General features: G+C 46.2%; 1 protein-coding gene and 1 long non-coding RNA gene across 26 annotated transcripts in view; one reads left to right on the top strand and one right to left on the bottom strand.

The window, feature by feature from the left end:
• The window catches only part of LOC102549755 (uncharacterized), a 32,501-nt gene extending 32,292 nt beyond the window's left edge, over nucleotides 1-209 (bottom strand). For 12 of the 20 annotated variants that reach the window (XR_015627219.1, XR_015627218.1, XR_015627224.1 and 9 more), the window contains exon 1: nucleotides 1-180. This exon is cut by the window's left edge and continues 324 nt beyond it. This is a non-coding gene — a long non-coding RNA (uncharacterized LOC102549755). The other 8 variants (XR_015627229.1, XR_015627217.1, XR_015627231.1 and 5 more) reach the window with 4 other exon arrangements.
• Nucleotides 1-12,111, top strand: part of Tbcel (tubulin folding cofactor E-like) — a 58,900-nt gene that overhangs the window by 9,611 nt on the left and 37,178 nt on the right. For 2 of the 6 annotated variants that reach the window (XM_087561865.1, XM_087561867.1), the window contains exons 1-3: nucleotides 694-852; nucleotides 10,087-10,236; nucleotides 11,745-11,884. In XM_087561865.1, coding sequence (XP_087417991.1) covers nucleotides 816-852; nucleotides 10,087-10,236; nucleotides 11,745-11,884 — 327 coding nt within the window. In that variant the 5' untranslated portion in view covers nucleotides 694-815. 6 annotated transcript variants of the gene reach the window in all.

Genomic DNA, 12,111 nt, shown 5'->3' with positions numbered 1-12,111 from the left:
ACCCTGTTTCTCCTGCCCATGCTGAAGCTGGGAGACCTCAGCAGCCACACGGGTGGTGGATTCCCTTCATCAGTTCAGTCGGCCTGCTCTGGAGTCAGCACTCCACACCACCAGCACTGGACTGGAAGGAGCCGGGGACTTTGTTTTCATGCGTAACTTGGCCATACTCTATATGTGGCTGTTGTAACATCTGGCAACCCCTGGTTATCACGGTGCTTTGTTATCTCCCAAGGGCTGCTGGGTGATAGGCTGGCTGTCTGTTCCTAATGAGACTCCTCTTCACACGGCAGCTTGTGTAGTGCAGAGATAATGAAAGAGTCTGTAGGCAGTTAGTAGACCTTAAACTTGTGTGTTCACAGCTGCAAGAAAATGTGTATTAGCAATCCATTCAAGAGGGTGACGTCTGCATTGCTGCTGGAAGGAAAGAGTTTTTCCTCCTTTGGTGACTGGCCAGGCAGGACTACTGTTTTGTGTTCAAGTGTGGTGACTTTGATGTAGTTACAATAAGAATTTTGGCTGCAGTCAGTTTCATACATCTTAGCAAGGTCTGTTTCTAGGACTCTCATGTGGTGCTGTATACGGTTGACATGAACTATTCCTTTTTTAATGAGGTCAGCATGGCTCAGCAGATTAGGTACAGGAAGGATGACTTAGCATGCTGCTGTGGCCCCAGAAACCCGAGCAAATCCCCTCAGTTTCCCAGGCTGTAAATACAGATAAGTGTTAGTGTGTTTTCCAGAGAGTGGCTGTGTAAATAAAGTTCTAGGCTGTAAAATGATTGTTAATCTCAGCGTGGAGACATTTGGTTTGGGGACATGGCTTCAGGAGTAAACGTGTCTAACCCTGCTCTGAGTAAGTATAGTGAGAAATCCTTGCAATTCCTCTGGTGGGGTCTGGGGCAGATAGAAAGGTCAGGGTGGGCAGGAATTTATTTGTGAAGGAGTTGGTTATTGGGCTCTAGGAGAATCTCTTCAGAGGTGTTCAAGTAAAGATTGGTAAATGCTACCCTTTGTGGTGGAGGTGTGGCTGTTGGGTCTATAGGCAGTGTTTTCTGTTTCAGAGTTTCTAATGAGACATAGCCAGTTGGTTTTGGAGCATTTTTAGTCATTGAGAAACTATGAGCATTAGGAAGTGTTTAGAAATTAATGCTTTTGGAACAGTTCGCATGAAGAGGTACTTTGTTCTATCTCCCCTCCTGGGGCAGCAGACTGGGGCAGGCATTTCAGTCCTGTGCTTGAATACACTGGACAACAAAACCTTGCCAACACTATGTGTGTCTTGTGTGCAGTATGGCCCCCAGTAGAAAATGTAGAGAGCTCCTCTAGTAACACACAGCCATCGTTTAAACATCTCTGATGTCACTAATTCAAGGACAGGAATTTTGGTCAAGTAGTCTAAGGTTTGTGCTGCTTGTAAGGAGACTGGTGTTACAGAAGTCTAGGAACTCCCATTCTCACACTCCATTTGCAGTGTTTGAATGACACGCATGTAGTTAGGAGAATGGTGAGTGCACTTTACACTAAGACGCTGTGTGGAGCGCAGTTGACAGGCTGTGGGAATAGGATGATGGACTGCAGGATGGGTGTGAGATCACATGGCATGGCCTGGGCTGGTGGTGCTCTACCAGCCAGTTAACAAGTTGACTAACCTTGTCTCTGCGTGGTAGCTTTAAAAGTTTGTTAGACTTGATAGATTTTTCTTACTTCATCCAAAAAGGGCGTCAAGTTAGATTCGTTACATAATGCCCGGAGATAACAGGTAGAGGACAGGGTGTACATAACTTCAGTACAGACTTAATTGGAGGATCATAGAGAAGATCCCCAACCTACTCATCACCTTGAACTGTCTTCGAGGTGTTCCTTTGGAAGACATGGCTAGTACGTGACTTCCACTGTAACAGCTCATCAGTGGGATAAAAGCCCCTAACAGGGATTTTGTAAGTATGTATGTATGGATACAGAACTTCAGGCGGATTCTAAAATGATATGTCTAAAGCCACCTAATCTTTGAGTAGAAAATACATATCTCCATAGCATGGAAAATGTGGCCTGGAAGGACACCGTAAGGCGCGTTCTCAGGCTCAGTCTGCTTGCTAAATAGGTCACTGACATCTTCTGATGCAGCATGGCTTCCACTAGGAAAGGCTTTTTGGCTGCACTTCCTGCCCTGGCTAGCTCAGCTGTCAAAGGGGGTCTGAGAGTTATGGGTAGTGTGGTGCTTTGTTTGCTTACTTTCAAATAGAAGTTTTTTAAAAATTCAGATAGATAATGTCATTTTTTAAAATCAATAAGGTGATTAACTGACTCAACTTTAGAGTCCTAAGTTCTTTTCTGGAGGAAACATATATAACATATCCATACATTGTCCTAGAGTGATTGTGTTTCAGTGGGATGCACCCACACTATGGTCAAGGGAGCACCCGAGGCTTCCTGGAATACAATGTTGAAGGATCTAGCAAGGTTTGGGATCAAAACCAGAAAGAGGTTTGGGGATGAGGTTAAAAGAGGAATGCACACTTAGCAAAAGTCAAATAGATGAAGAACTTGGAAAATCAAGAGAGCTGGAACCCCGGGGGTGGGGAGAGGATTGTGGGAAGTGTCGGGGAGAGTGCAGCCTTTAGGCTTTGTTATGCTGTGTACTGCATACTTAGTCACCACACCTCTCTGACCCTAAGAAGAGGCAATTCTTGGGGTTTCTCTGTCAGCTACTCCTCTCTTGCACTTTCCTCGAAGTTCCTCAAAGATCAGGCTCAGAGTCTGCCTCTGCTTACATTTTATTTCCTCATGGTATGGTTTCGACTCCCTCCCTTGTTATGCTGAAATTATTGATGCTTTCCCTGAGGTGAGCAAACTCAGGTTGCTCCTCCTTGGAAGAAGCTAAAGATCCTCATCACTTTGACTTCTATGTAGGATTGGGAACTCCATCTTCATACTGGGTCCAGTGTTCTATGAAAATTATCCTCTTATTCCCACAGGTATCCTGTGGCTTGAACAAGGTTGGCATGCTCTGACCATCTTCCTGAGCAGTCATCTGCGCCCTCCCACCCCCCATCACCCACCCTGCATTCTAACAGTGTTGGTGATGTTTCAGGTCTCCCTGCCTGGTCCTGTTCCTTTATCTCTTGTTCTTGGAATGTTCTCCAATTCCCTTTCCTGCTAGGTGGCCCAGAATTCACTGCCAAAAGTTAACAACTTCCTGTGATTTTTAAAAATACATTTATTTTTATGTGTGTACATGTGTGCCCGAGAGGGAGGGAGTGACGGAAGAGGAGAGAGAGACAGAGAGAGAGAGAAAACGAACTACATGTGTGCAGGAGCCCTTGGAGGTCAGAGAAGACACTGGCTCCCCAGGAACTGGAGTTTGAGACACTACATGGATGCTGGTGACTGAACCCAGGTCCTCTGCAAGGACATGACAGACAAACTACTGAACAGTCCTCCTACCCCAACTTTACCTTTTCTCTGTCACTTGTTTATACACTTATTGCCCATATATTTCCTTCTAAGTGGGAAATGCCCCATAGTCACGGTTTGGATTCTCTTTCTTCTCCCTTTCTTTAGTGCTCTGCACAGACTCAGCCTCTGGTATGTGTAACTTCATTGATTCCCACTAAGTGAAAATACTCCGTGGAAATACCCACTTATCACTAATGAACTCTCAAATCAGTCTACTAGGAATGATTTGGTGAAGGTCAAAAATAAGTCACCAAGAAAATGAAAGGCATTTGTTTACCTACCCACAACAGTTTGTGAGCAATTCCTGTTGTCTGTCTTCTGAAGGAAGCAGACAGGTAAATAGAAGGAACATCACTGGTGTGAAGCACCATCCACCCAACGGAACCTTACAGTGAGTGGTGCAAGCTTGGGCAAGTGTTTCCCTTCTCTCTCCTTAAGTCGGTAGGGGAGGGTGCTTTCACAGGGCAGTTTTCTGCCTTCCTCAGGTGGAGCGAGGCGAGACATTCCACTATTGTGCCCTACTTCTGATAAGTAATTAAGACTGACTTATTGTGTATAAGTATTGTATACTTATGCAAACTCTTCTTGAAGGTCCAATCCTACCCTGGGCTACGACAGGTGCTGTTTATTTCTTCTCCTACGGTGTCACTCTGGTCCCCAGCCACTGACTGCTGCAGTACTGTGAGACTAGCCAGAGTGCTCCATCGGGGAAGATCTTCTTTGCCGGTTTCCACTCCTGGTGACCTGGTTGCCCAAAGTTCCCAAGGCTCCTGAGTTCACCTCTGCTTCCTGGTATGGTTGTGTAGTTGCACTTGGCTGGCAAGGCATGCTGGGAAGTCCCTGCAAGCCCTGTGTGTGGTCAGAGTCCAGAGCGGAGCTTAGCGGTTACCCTTGTGAGGGAGCAGGGAGGAGCTGTAGGGCCTGGTGGCGTGTCCACCTCCACTTTTCCTAGTCCTGCTGCTGAAGTTCACTCCTAGGCTCAGGTATGCACGCTCCCTCTTTTTTCACCGAATTTTACAAAATTACCAACCACTGTTTAACCTTCTGTTCTATTTCTCTTTTCTTCCTTCCCCATTCCTTTAAAGTTATTAGAATACTATATATTCCGATACCCCCCAAACCCAACTTGAATTTTGTCATAGAAACTATAAATCCTGAGATTAAGTAAAAACATAATTTTTAAAAAAGCCTTTAGCAGATCATTAGGTCATTCCTGTATGTGTTACGTGAAGACACCCATTCTGCGCGATGGCGCCTGGATCAGCTGCTTCAGGGGCCTCAGAGTCGGCAATGAGGAGGCTCCTCTCTGCCCTCCTCCCGCCTTCCTTCCCTCTGCATTGGCTGCTGCTGCTGCTTCCAACTCTTTCCTTCCAGAGATCGTTTGTGCGTATACAAGCCAGTAAAGCTATTTTTATAAGGTTTGCTTTTACCTTTGGCACTCTGAGGTTGTATTTCTGTGTCTGGGAAGTTGTGAGCAGGGCTGGTAGTATTTAAGCGTTATGTAGTGCACTGTTCCATGCTGCCTCTGTGGGCAATACTGACATTGCTTACCACCACACATTACATCTGGAGGAACTTTAGCATCCAGATCAGCTTTAACCCGTTGTGACGAGTTTGATCCTTACCGTAACTCACCCTTTTGGGGTGGGACTGGACAGTGCAGGCCGTCTGACAGTGTACTTGTGGGACTGGACGTTCTGCTGTGAGCACCTCCAGCCCGCGCTTCGCTGTGACTTTCTCAAGGGGCTACCCAATACTGACGTGGGATCTTGAGGCACAAAGGACTTGAGATTTTCACATGTTCCTGCACCTGTAATGGAACCCAGCAGCATCACTCAAGATTCCTGGCTTGCTAGCTACCTGGTTTCAAGCACCAATTCAGAACAGCTTTACAAATACATTTGAGCCCTGCCGACTGCAGAGGTAGACGGGTGTAACTTCACTCCTGTTATTTCCAGAAAGTCACAGACTATCCCCAAACCTTTTAAAAGGCTTGAGTTAAGGATCTTTTCCATTCTACATTTCCTCATTTTTCAGTCTTCTTGGTTTACAGCCTTCCTTTCCCACCTCCCGTTCCTCCTGAAACACAGCAGATGTGAGCAGATTTTGTTACGCATCCATTTGGCCCTCCCTCTTAAGGTTCTAATGGATGGCCACGCAGGCATGTGCGTGTGCAGCACCTGCATTGCTGCAAGGCTCTTCAGTGAAGGGCCAGTAAAGGGGTCACGTGGTAACCTCGGGGAGAACGCTACATATTTTCACATCCTGAAAAGAGGCTTTTGGTTTGTTTTGAGGATGCTGGGGACTGAATCTAGGGTCTTGTGTATGCAAAGCAAGGGCTATCCTGAGCTGTCCTCTGAGCCTTTTTTTTATTATTATTAATGTTTATTTTGAGACAAAACCTCACTAAGTGGGCCTAGAAATCACTTGTAGACCAGGGTGTCTCAGAGCTTAGATGCTCCTGCCTCTGCCCCTTAAGGAGTGAGGATTATAGGCTAGCACTGTCGGCTTTGGAACAGTTCTTCTCAAGCATGAAGACGTGAGGGCGAACTTCAAAGTTCCCATGCTTGCTTGTTTGTCCCTGGGCCCGTAGTGTCACATGAAGGAGTGTCTCCCTCGGCACGGCTGTGTGCTCCATATTTCAGTTGTGCCCAAGGCAGCTGCCCTGGAGTTTTGTAAGTGGAAGTGCTTTGGAAGCCTCCAGCTCCAGGACGCCCCTTGAACACAGAGGCCTGTATTGCCACGACACGGTGACAGTCTGCCTTCCCGATGCTTCAGACTTCTGAACTGCCAGCTGTATGGATTTCTCCAATTGCTTTGCTAACTGTTTCTAGAAGATTGCACTGGTGTTCTGCCTGAGACAGACTTTGATAAGAGCTGTGGAACCTTTCAGTGTTGTCTGCTGTTGATGGCAGTTAGCTTATATTGACAAGAACCTGTCAATCGGAGGGTTCCTGAAGCCACAGTAGCCCTGTTCAGACACCGCTCACTCCTTAGGTCAGTGTCATATATTCACAGCACTGAAACAGGGGCCCACGGGGGCTGGAGAGATGGGTCAGTGGTTAAGAGCACCGACTGCTCTTCCAGAGGTCCTGAGTTCAATTCCCAGCAACCACATGGTGGCTCACAACCATCTGTAAAGAGATCCGATGCCCTCTTCTGGTGTGTCTGAAGACAGCTACAGTGTACTTATACATAATAAATGAATAAATCTTAAACAACAACAACAACAACAACAACAACAGGGGCCCACTGTAAGCCTGGAAACAAAGCGATTATACAGGCAGCCCAGTCCTCAAGGTGTTTCCAAGGTGATCTCTTATATACTCCACAGGGGTAAATTATACAGGTGAAACATATGTTCCATGGATAGGCATGTAGTCAGTGAACATGTGTGTTCTAAACATCTCAAATGATTCTACAAAGGTCAGTAACCGTGTTTGGTTGCAGTTGAAGACGTGGTTTATTGACTACTTCTATGTTCATGCTTTTTTCTCCTTTCAACTCTTATACAAACCTGATGGGGAGGTTCTGATCCCTGGGTAAGGAGGAGAGACAGGGCAGGAACTAGTTCATATGTACCTAGTCTGTGAGAAGCATAAACTTCCTGTGTCCATGGGTTTTGCACCTCACCGTAATGTCCACACAGAATGAACAACGTGATAATGTCCACACAGAATGAACAGCATGTATAGTTTGGAGCCGTACTGCAGCCTTGTAATCCAAGTAGCACACTGTAGTCTCTCCAGTGCCCTGTGATCCAGGTAGTCCACAGAGCAGGGCTTTGTAAAACTTTGTTCACTTGTGACTCCTTTCATCCAAGGAATTTTACATCACCTCAGTATGTAGATAGATAAAATATATAAATCAAACATTTCCTGATAATCAGAAAGATTTATTTTAAAGCAATTACTTGGTATATATAATTTTACCATTTATTAAAGGAAAAGATCAGATTTGCCTGCTAATTAGATGGATGTGCTTTTTTTGCAGAAAGAATTAGTGCTGCCTGACACACTTGTACTGCAGGAGGTGGAGCATCTTGCTGTTAGTCACAACGCTATTAAGTGGTGAAAACTGAGCGGGGCTTAATCTACCCTCTTCCCACAGTCTCTGCCGTTTCCACTCAGCACTGTAGACATGAGTGGTTTTAGGGCTCAGCAGCATTGACCAAGCCCTCACCGTACACAGCATGGTAGGCTTGATGCTCTGAGTTAGTACTGGGGCTACAGAATCCCACAGTCCTCTCTTGTATAATTTAATGGTAGAGTTATTATAATAGCCTGAGAAAAAGAGCCAGCATTGACTTATTTAACTGTGTAAGCACAAGCAAAGCAGTGTCGCTACAGTGAAATAAACGTCAGCACCCAGTGAGAGCTGGAAGCATTACCTGATTGCTATCTAACAGCTCTAAGAGAAACCCTTTAGTGTCTGTTCCCCTTGGTGTCTTCCAGTCCTCTGCCTCCCTAGCTAATGCAGTTATCCGCATTCAAGTCTCTAGTCTTTAGTGAATTTTTTATTTTTACTTTTGATATGCATGTGTGTTTGCTTCCATATGTGTATGCAGCACAGGCATGCCTGGTGCCCAAGGATGCCAGAAGAGGGTGTGTGGGTCCCTTAGGACTGGAGTTACAGTTTTGAGCTGCCATGTCAGTATTTGAAACCAAACCAAGGTCCTCTGGGAGAGCATCGGATATAAAACACTGTTTAATAACTAACTAGTAAACTAACAGTCTCTGCTAGTTTGAGGGAGGTGATGGTGATGGTTGCCCATGGCTTTCTACTCTAGGTGCAGAGGGGCTTGCCACCCCATCTTCCTTCACTTCTTATCCTAGCCTGGGGGCTGTGCCCTCTGCTCTGGTTGTTCCTGCTCCTTTTCTGTGTGACTCACTGCCTCCTCTGTCCCTGATCCCCATAGTTCTTTTGTCTTTCTAGTTCTCACAACATGTCCTATGTTAAGGTTGAATCTGAGTCTCTAGCTCCAGCCAACATTTGTTACCTAACTTTACAGTGTTTCTCAGAGTATCACCAAGTGCCTGCCCCACATTGTCCACTGAAGAAGTGCAGTTCATCATCCCTTGACCAGTTAAAGGTACTAGTTAATGATCAGCACCAGAAAGCCAAGGCTTAGCCTTGCACTCACCTCCCTGCTGCCAGCCCCTGTACCCCAACCTTGGTCACTAAGCTGTCTTGATTCCCCACACTCAGTGAGCATTTCCTGGGACAGTAGCTCAGGTCCTCATCATCATGCCTGTGTTTTCACAGCATCTTCCCAGCTCTTTGCCCTTGGCCCTGGTTCCATCATAGCTGCAGTATACTCAAGCACCAAGATGAGCTTAAAAAAAAAAAATCAAAAAGCAAACAAACAAGTGATGTTCCCCTCCTCAATGGCCGGCTCCTTTCTTCTCTGCTCAGCTACTAATGGAGTATGCAGCCGCTCCTGCCTACAGCTGCTTGGCAACAGCAGGTCTCTCCAGACGTGCATAGGCCACTGTGCACTCCTGCCGATGTGCTTTCTCAGCCTTAGTCTTCTCATCCCCACCCCCCTTTTCATTGACTCATTTAAGGAGTGTGGTGGCTGCTGGCCGGAGGGTCATTGTAGTTGCCTGCATCCTGGCTGACACACAGCACAGCATAGGCCAGTCCCTGAGGAGTGGGGATCAGGCTGTCAGAAGTCGTGTGTTTAGTATTCTCTCCTTTAATATGTGCATGAGTGCAAAGAAAATGCTGGAGTTACTGAGTGTTTAGGCCCTTAGGTGAGATTAAAGAGAGGAAACTTTACCTAACTTCAGCACCAGAAGAAATAGCACTCTCTATTAGGTAAGCTTAAGTCCGGTAAGTGACCAGGAAAGGGAGGACAGTGACTTATGTTAAAGTAGATTATTACCTCTCCCTGGAATTCGGCCAGTCAGAGAGCTTAGGGCAGTGGAGTATTTGGAGACATGGGTCCCTTTTGCTTGTGCTCCACTTTGATCACATTTATTTCCTGGCCCGTGATCCAGTGAGGCACCTCTTCTGCATCAGAACGGAGGAGGCTAGGAGTGGGATGGTCAGATGCAAGGCACTGGCTGTCTTAGAGATTTCTGGAAACTACTGCACTTATTTCCATCCTGTCAGCCACAGCTTACTCAGACATTCTAAAAACAAGTATACATGTGCATGTGAATGCACACAAGTGTACACACACACACACACACACACACACACACACACACACACACACACACACAAGGTTCTGTTACTGTGGAGACAGAATAAATTTCAAAAGACAGTATTGAAGATTCATACTAACTGTTCATGTTTAGTCTGATGTTTAATCTGCACGATCTTGTTCAGCCTTTTTTAAGTTACTGCACATACCTTATAAGCCAGCAAAAGATGTTCCAGTTACCCGTGGCGTGGTCGGAAGAGCCACGCTCCTCTAACTGCTGGACTACTCTTTAGGAGATGGCGCACACCCTGCTGTGTGATCACCGCTGCCCTCTCGACATTGGGGAGTCTCACCGCAGTAGAAGTTTGCCTGACGAAGTAGCATGCTACCCACTTCTCCAGTGCCCAGCCTCCTTCCTCATAGACAGATAGTTCTTATATGGATAAGTAGATGATTTGATGATTTCTTGGTTTCCTATAGACTTTTCAGAAAAGAAGATGGACCAGCCTAGTGGGAGAAGTTTCATGCAAGTATTGTGTGAAAAGTACAGTCCTGAAAACTTCCCTTACCGCCGTGGTCCTGGGATGGGAGTCCATGTCCCAGCCACTCCTCAGGGCTCTCCTATGAAAGGTAAGGAAGGTAGAACAAAGGGTTTGTGAGCGATTCTCTAGCTGGAGCACAGCAGTGCCTTGTTTGTGAATGAGTGCCTTCATTTTGAATTCGGAGTCAGATGGTCATCACCGTGTGCTAGGACTCCAGTGTATTCTTAAAGAGCCTCAGAGAACTGATTGCTCCAGACTGGCCAGAGGCATCTTAGTTGTCCTTTCCAGACAAGAGTAATACTGAGGGAATGAGACTGCAATGCATACCCCTCCTAGCAACTGGGAGGGTACAGAATAGGACAGGCTGGCGTGCCCTTGAGGACCTCCGTGGGTTCTTGGATTAGATTACCCGACATTTCTGTTTCTAAAGCTATAACACAATGTAGCTTATGTTGAGCCAAATGAAAACGACAGTGACTGGGAATGAAATTTAGAAGATAATACCATGAGGAAAGGTTTCAGAGGTTAACTAGTCCTCAGAGAATGCAGAGTGTGCTTAGAAGGAGACAAAGACATTTAGGGAGAGGGAAGTGGGAAGGCTGGGTTCCTTCTAGCCTTCACATCTTAGCTGACCTTAACAGATTTTAGAGGTAGGGCTCTGTAATGAGGGGTTGCTGTTTGATTCCAGCGCACAGTCCGCTGACAGTCATTTCTCAACACAACCGTCTTCCACTCTGTACAGTTGGCAGTTTGTCACGCAAGCTATGCTCTGCATCTGAGAAATTTGATACTAAATAGCACTTAGTAGAAAAACCATATAATTCGAGGTCTCAAGTTAGAAATCGTGACCTTCAGGTGGCCTTGTTTTTTTCCAAGTGGGAGAGAAAGTGGTTGAGTTGTCACATTTATCCCTTTCAGTAAGATAATGAGAACGGTGTTATGACACGTGTGTGTTAGGAAAGGCATGGTCAGACTCGTTCTTCTGCTGACCCGATTTTTGCATATTTCAGACTCTGAAGCCTTTTCTCCAATTAGGAATTTACTTTTAAAGAGGGATATAATTTCATAAGGGAAAAATCTGTTAATAATGAGTGTAAATGGGAATAATTGCTGACAAGAATGAAAGAAACAGCATTTTGATTGTCTTCCCATAAGTGAGGAAGATGTTTGGAACACAGCAACTTGACAGAGGTGGCTTCGCAGATAATTCATTTTAGTTTGCGATAACATTTAAAAGAAGCATTAAGGAGAAAAGAGCAGGACAGAATGCTTTAGAACTGTGGAACTGAGGTCAGTTGGTGGTGGTCTAGGACACAAGTTACCTGGGATTGAGGTGTGGGCAGGATGACAGTGGGGGCGGGGTTTGCTGGGGACTGGAGATAGGCAGCTGGGAACAGAGCTGAGGAGACTGGAGGGAGGTCAGCACCTCTGAGCTTCTCCTGGCCCAGATTTAACTCTCCCTTTAGGATTCAAGGCCCCAAGGCCCTCATACAATGCAGGAGATGAGTTTGGTTTCCTTGACTCCTGGGGGCTCACACGCACACACGCAGGAGCGGGGCTGAGTGCAGCAAGTATTTTGTGTTCCCGATGATTCAGATCGCCTCAACCTCCCAAGCGTGCTCGTGCTGAACAGCTGCGGGATTACCTGTGCGGGAGACGAAAGAGAAATCGCAGCCTTCTGCGCTCACGTGTCAGAGCTCGATCTTTCTGACAACAAGCTCCAAGACTGGCATGAGGTAAAGTCTGTTTCACCGTATCTGGGAAAGGCATCACTAACCATTATATCCTTGCTTATATTACTTTATATCCCGCTGACTCTGGTCGTCACTCGAGACTCTGGCCATCTCCATGTGTCAAGGTCAACAGCACGTCACCGGCTGCCTCTGGTGAATTTTCAGTTGCTGCTTATTGCTGAGGCCCTGCTTTTACGGCTGGAGTAGCCTGCTCATGCTCTGCTTCCACT

This window comes from Rattus norvegicus, chromosome 8, assembly GCF_021556685.1.
Source record: "Rattus norvegicus strain SHRSP/BbbUtx chromosome 8, alternate assembly SHRSP_T2T, whole genome shotgun sequence".
Taxonomy (NCBI): domain Eukaryota; kingdom Metazoa; phylum Chordata; class Mammalia; order Rodentia; family Muridae; genus Rattus; species Rattus norvegicus.
The sequence above is the reverse complement of the archived record's forward strand: the minus strand, read 5'-3'. Positions and strand labels throughout refer to the sequence as shown.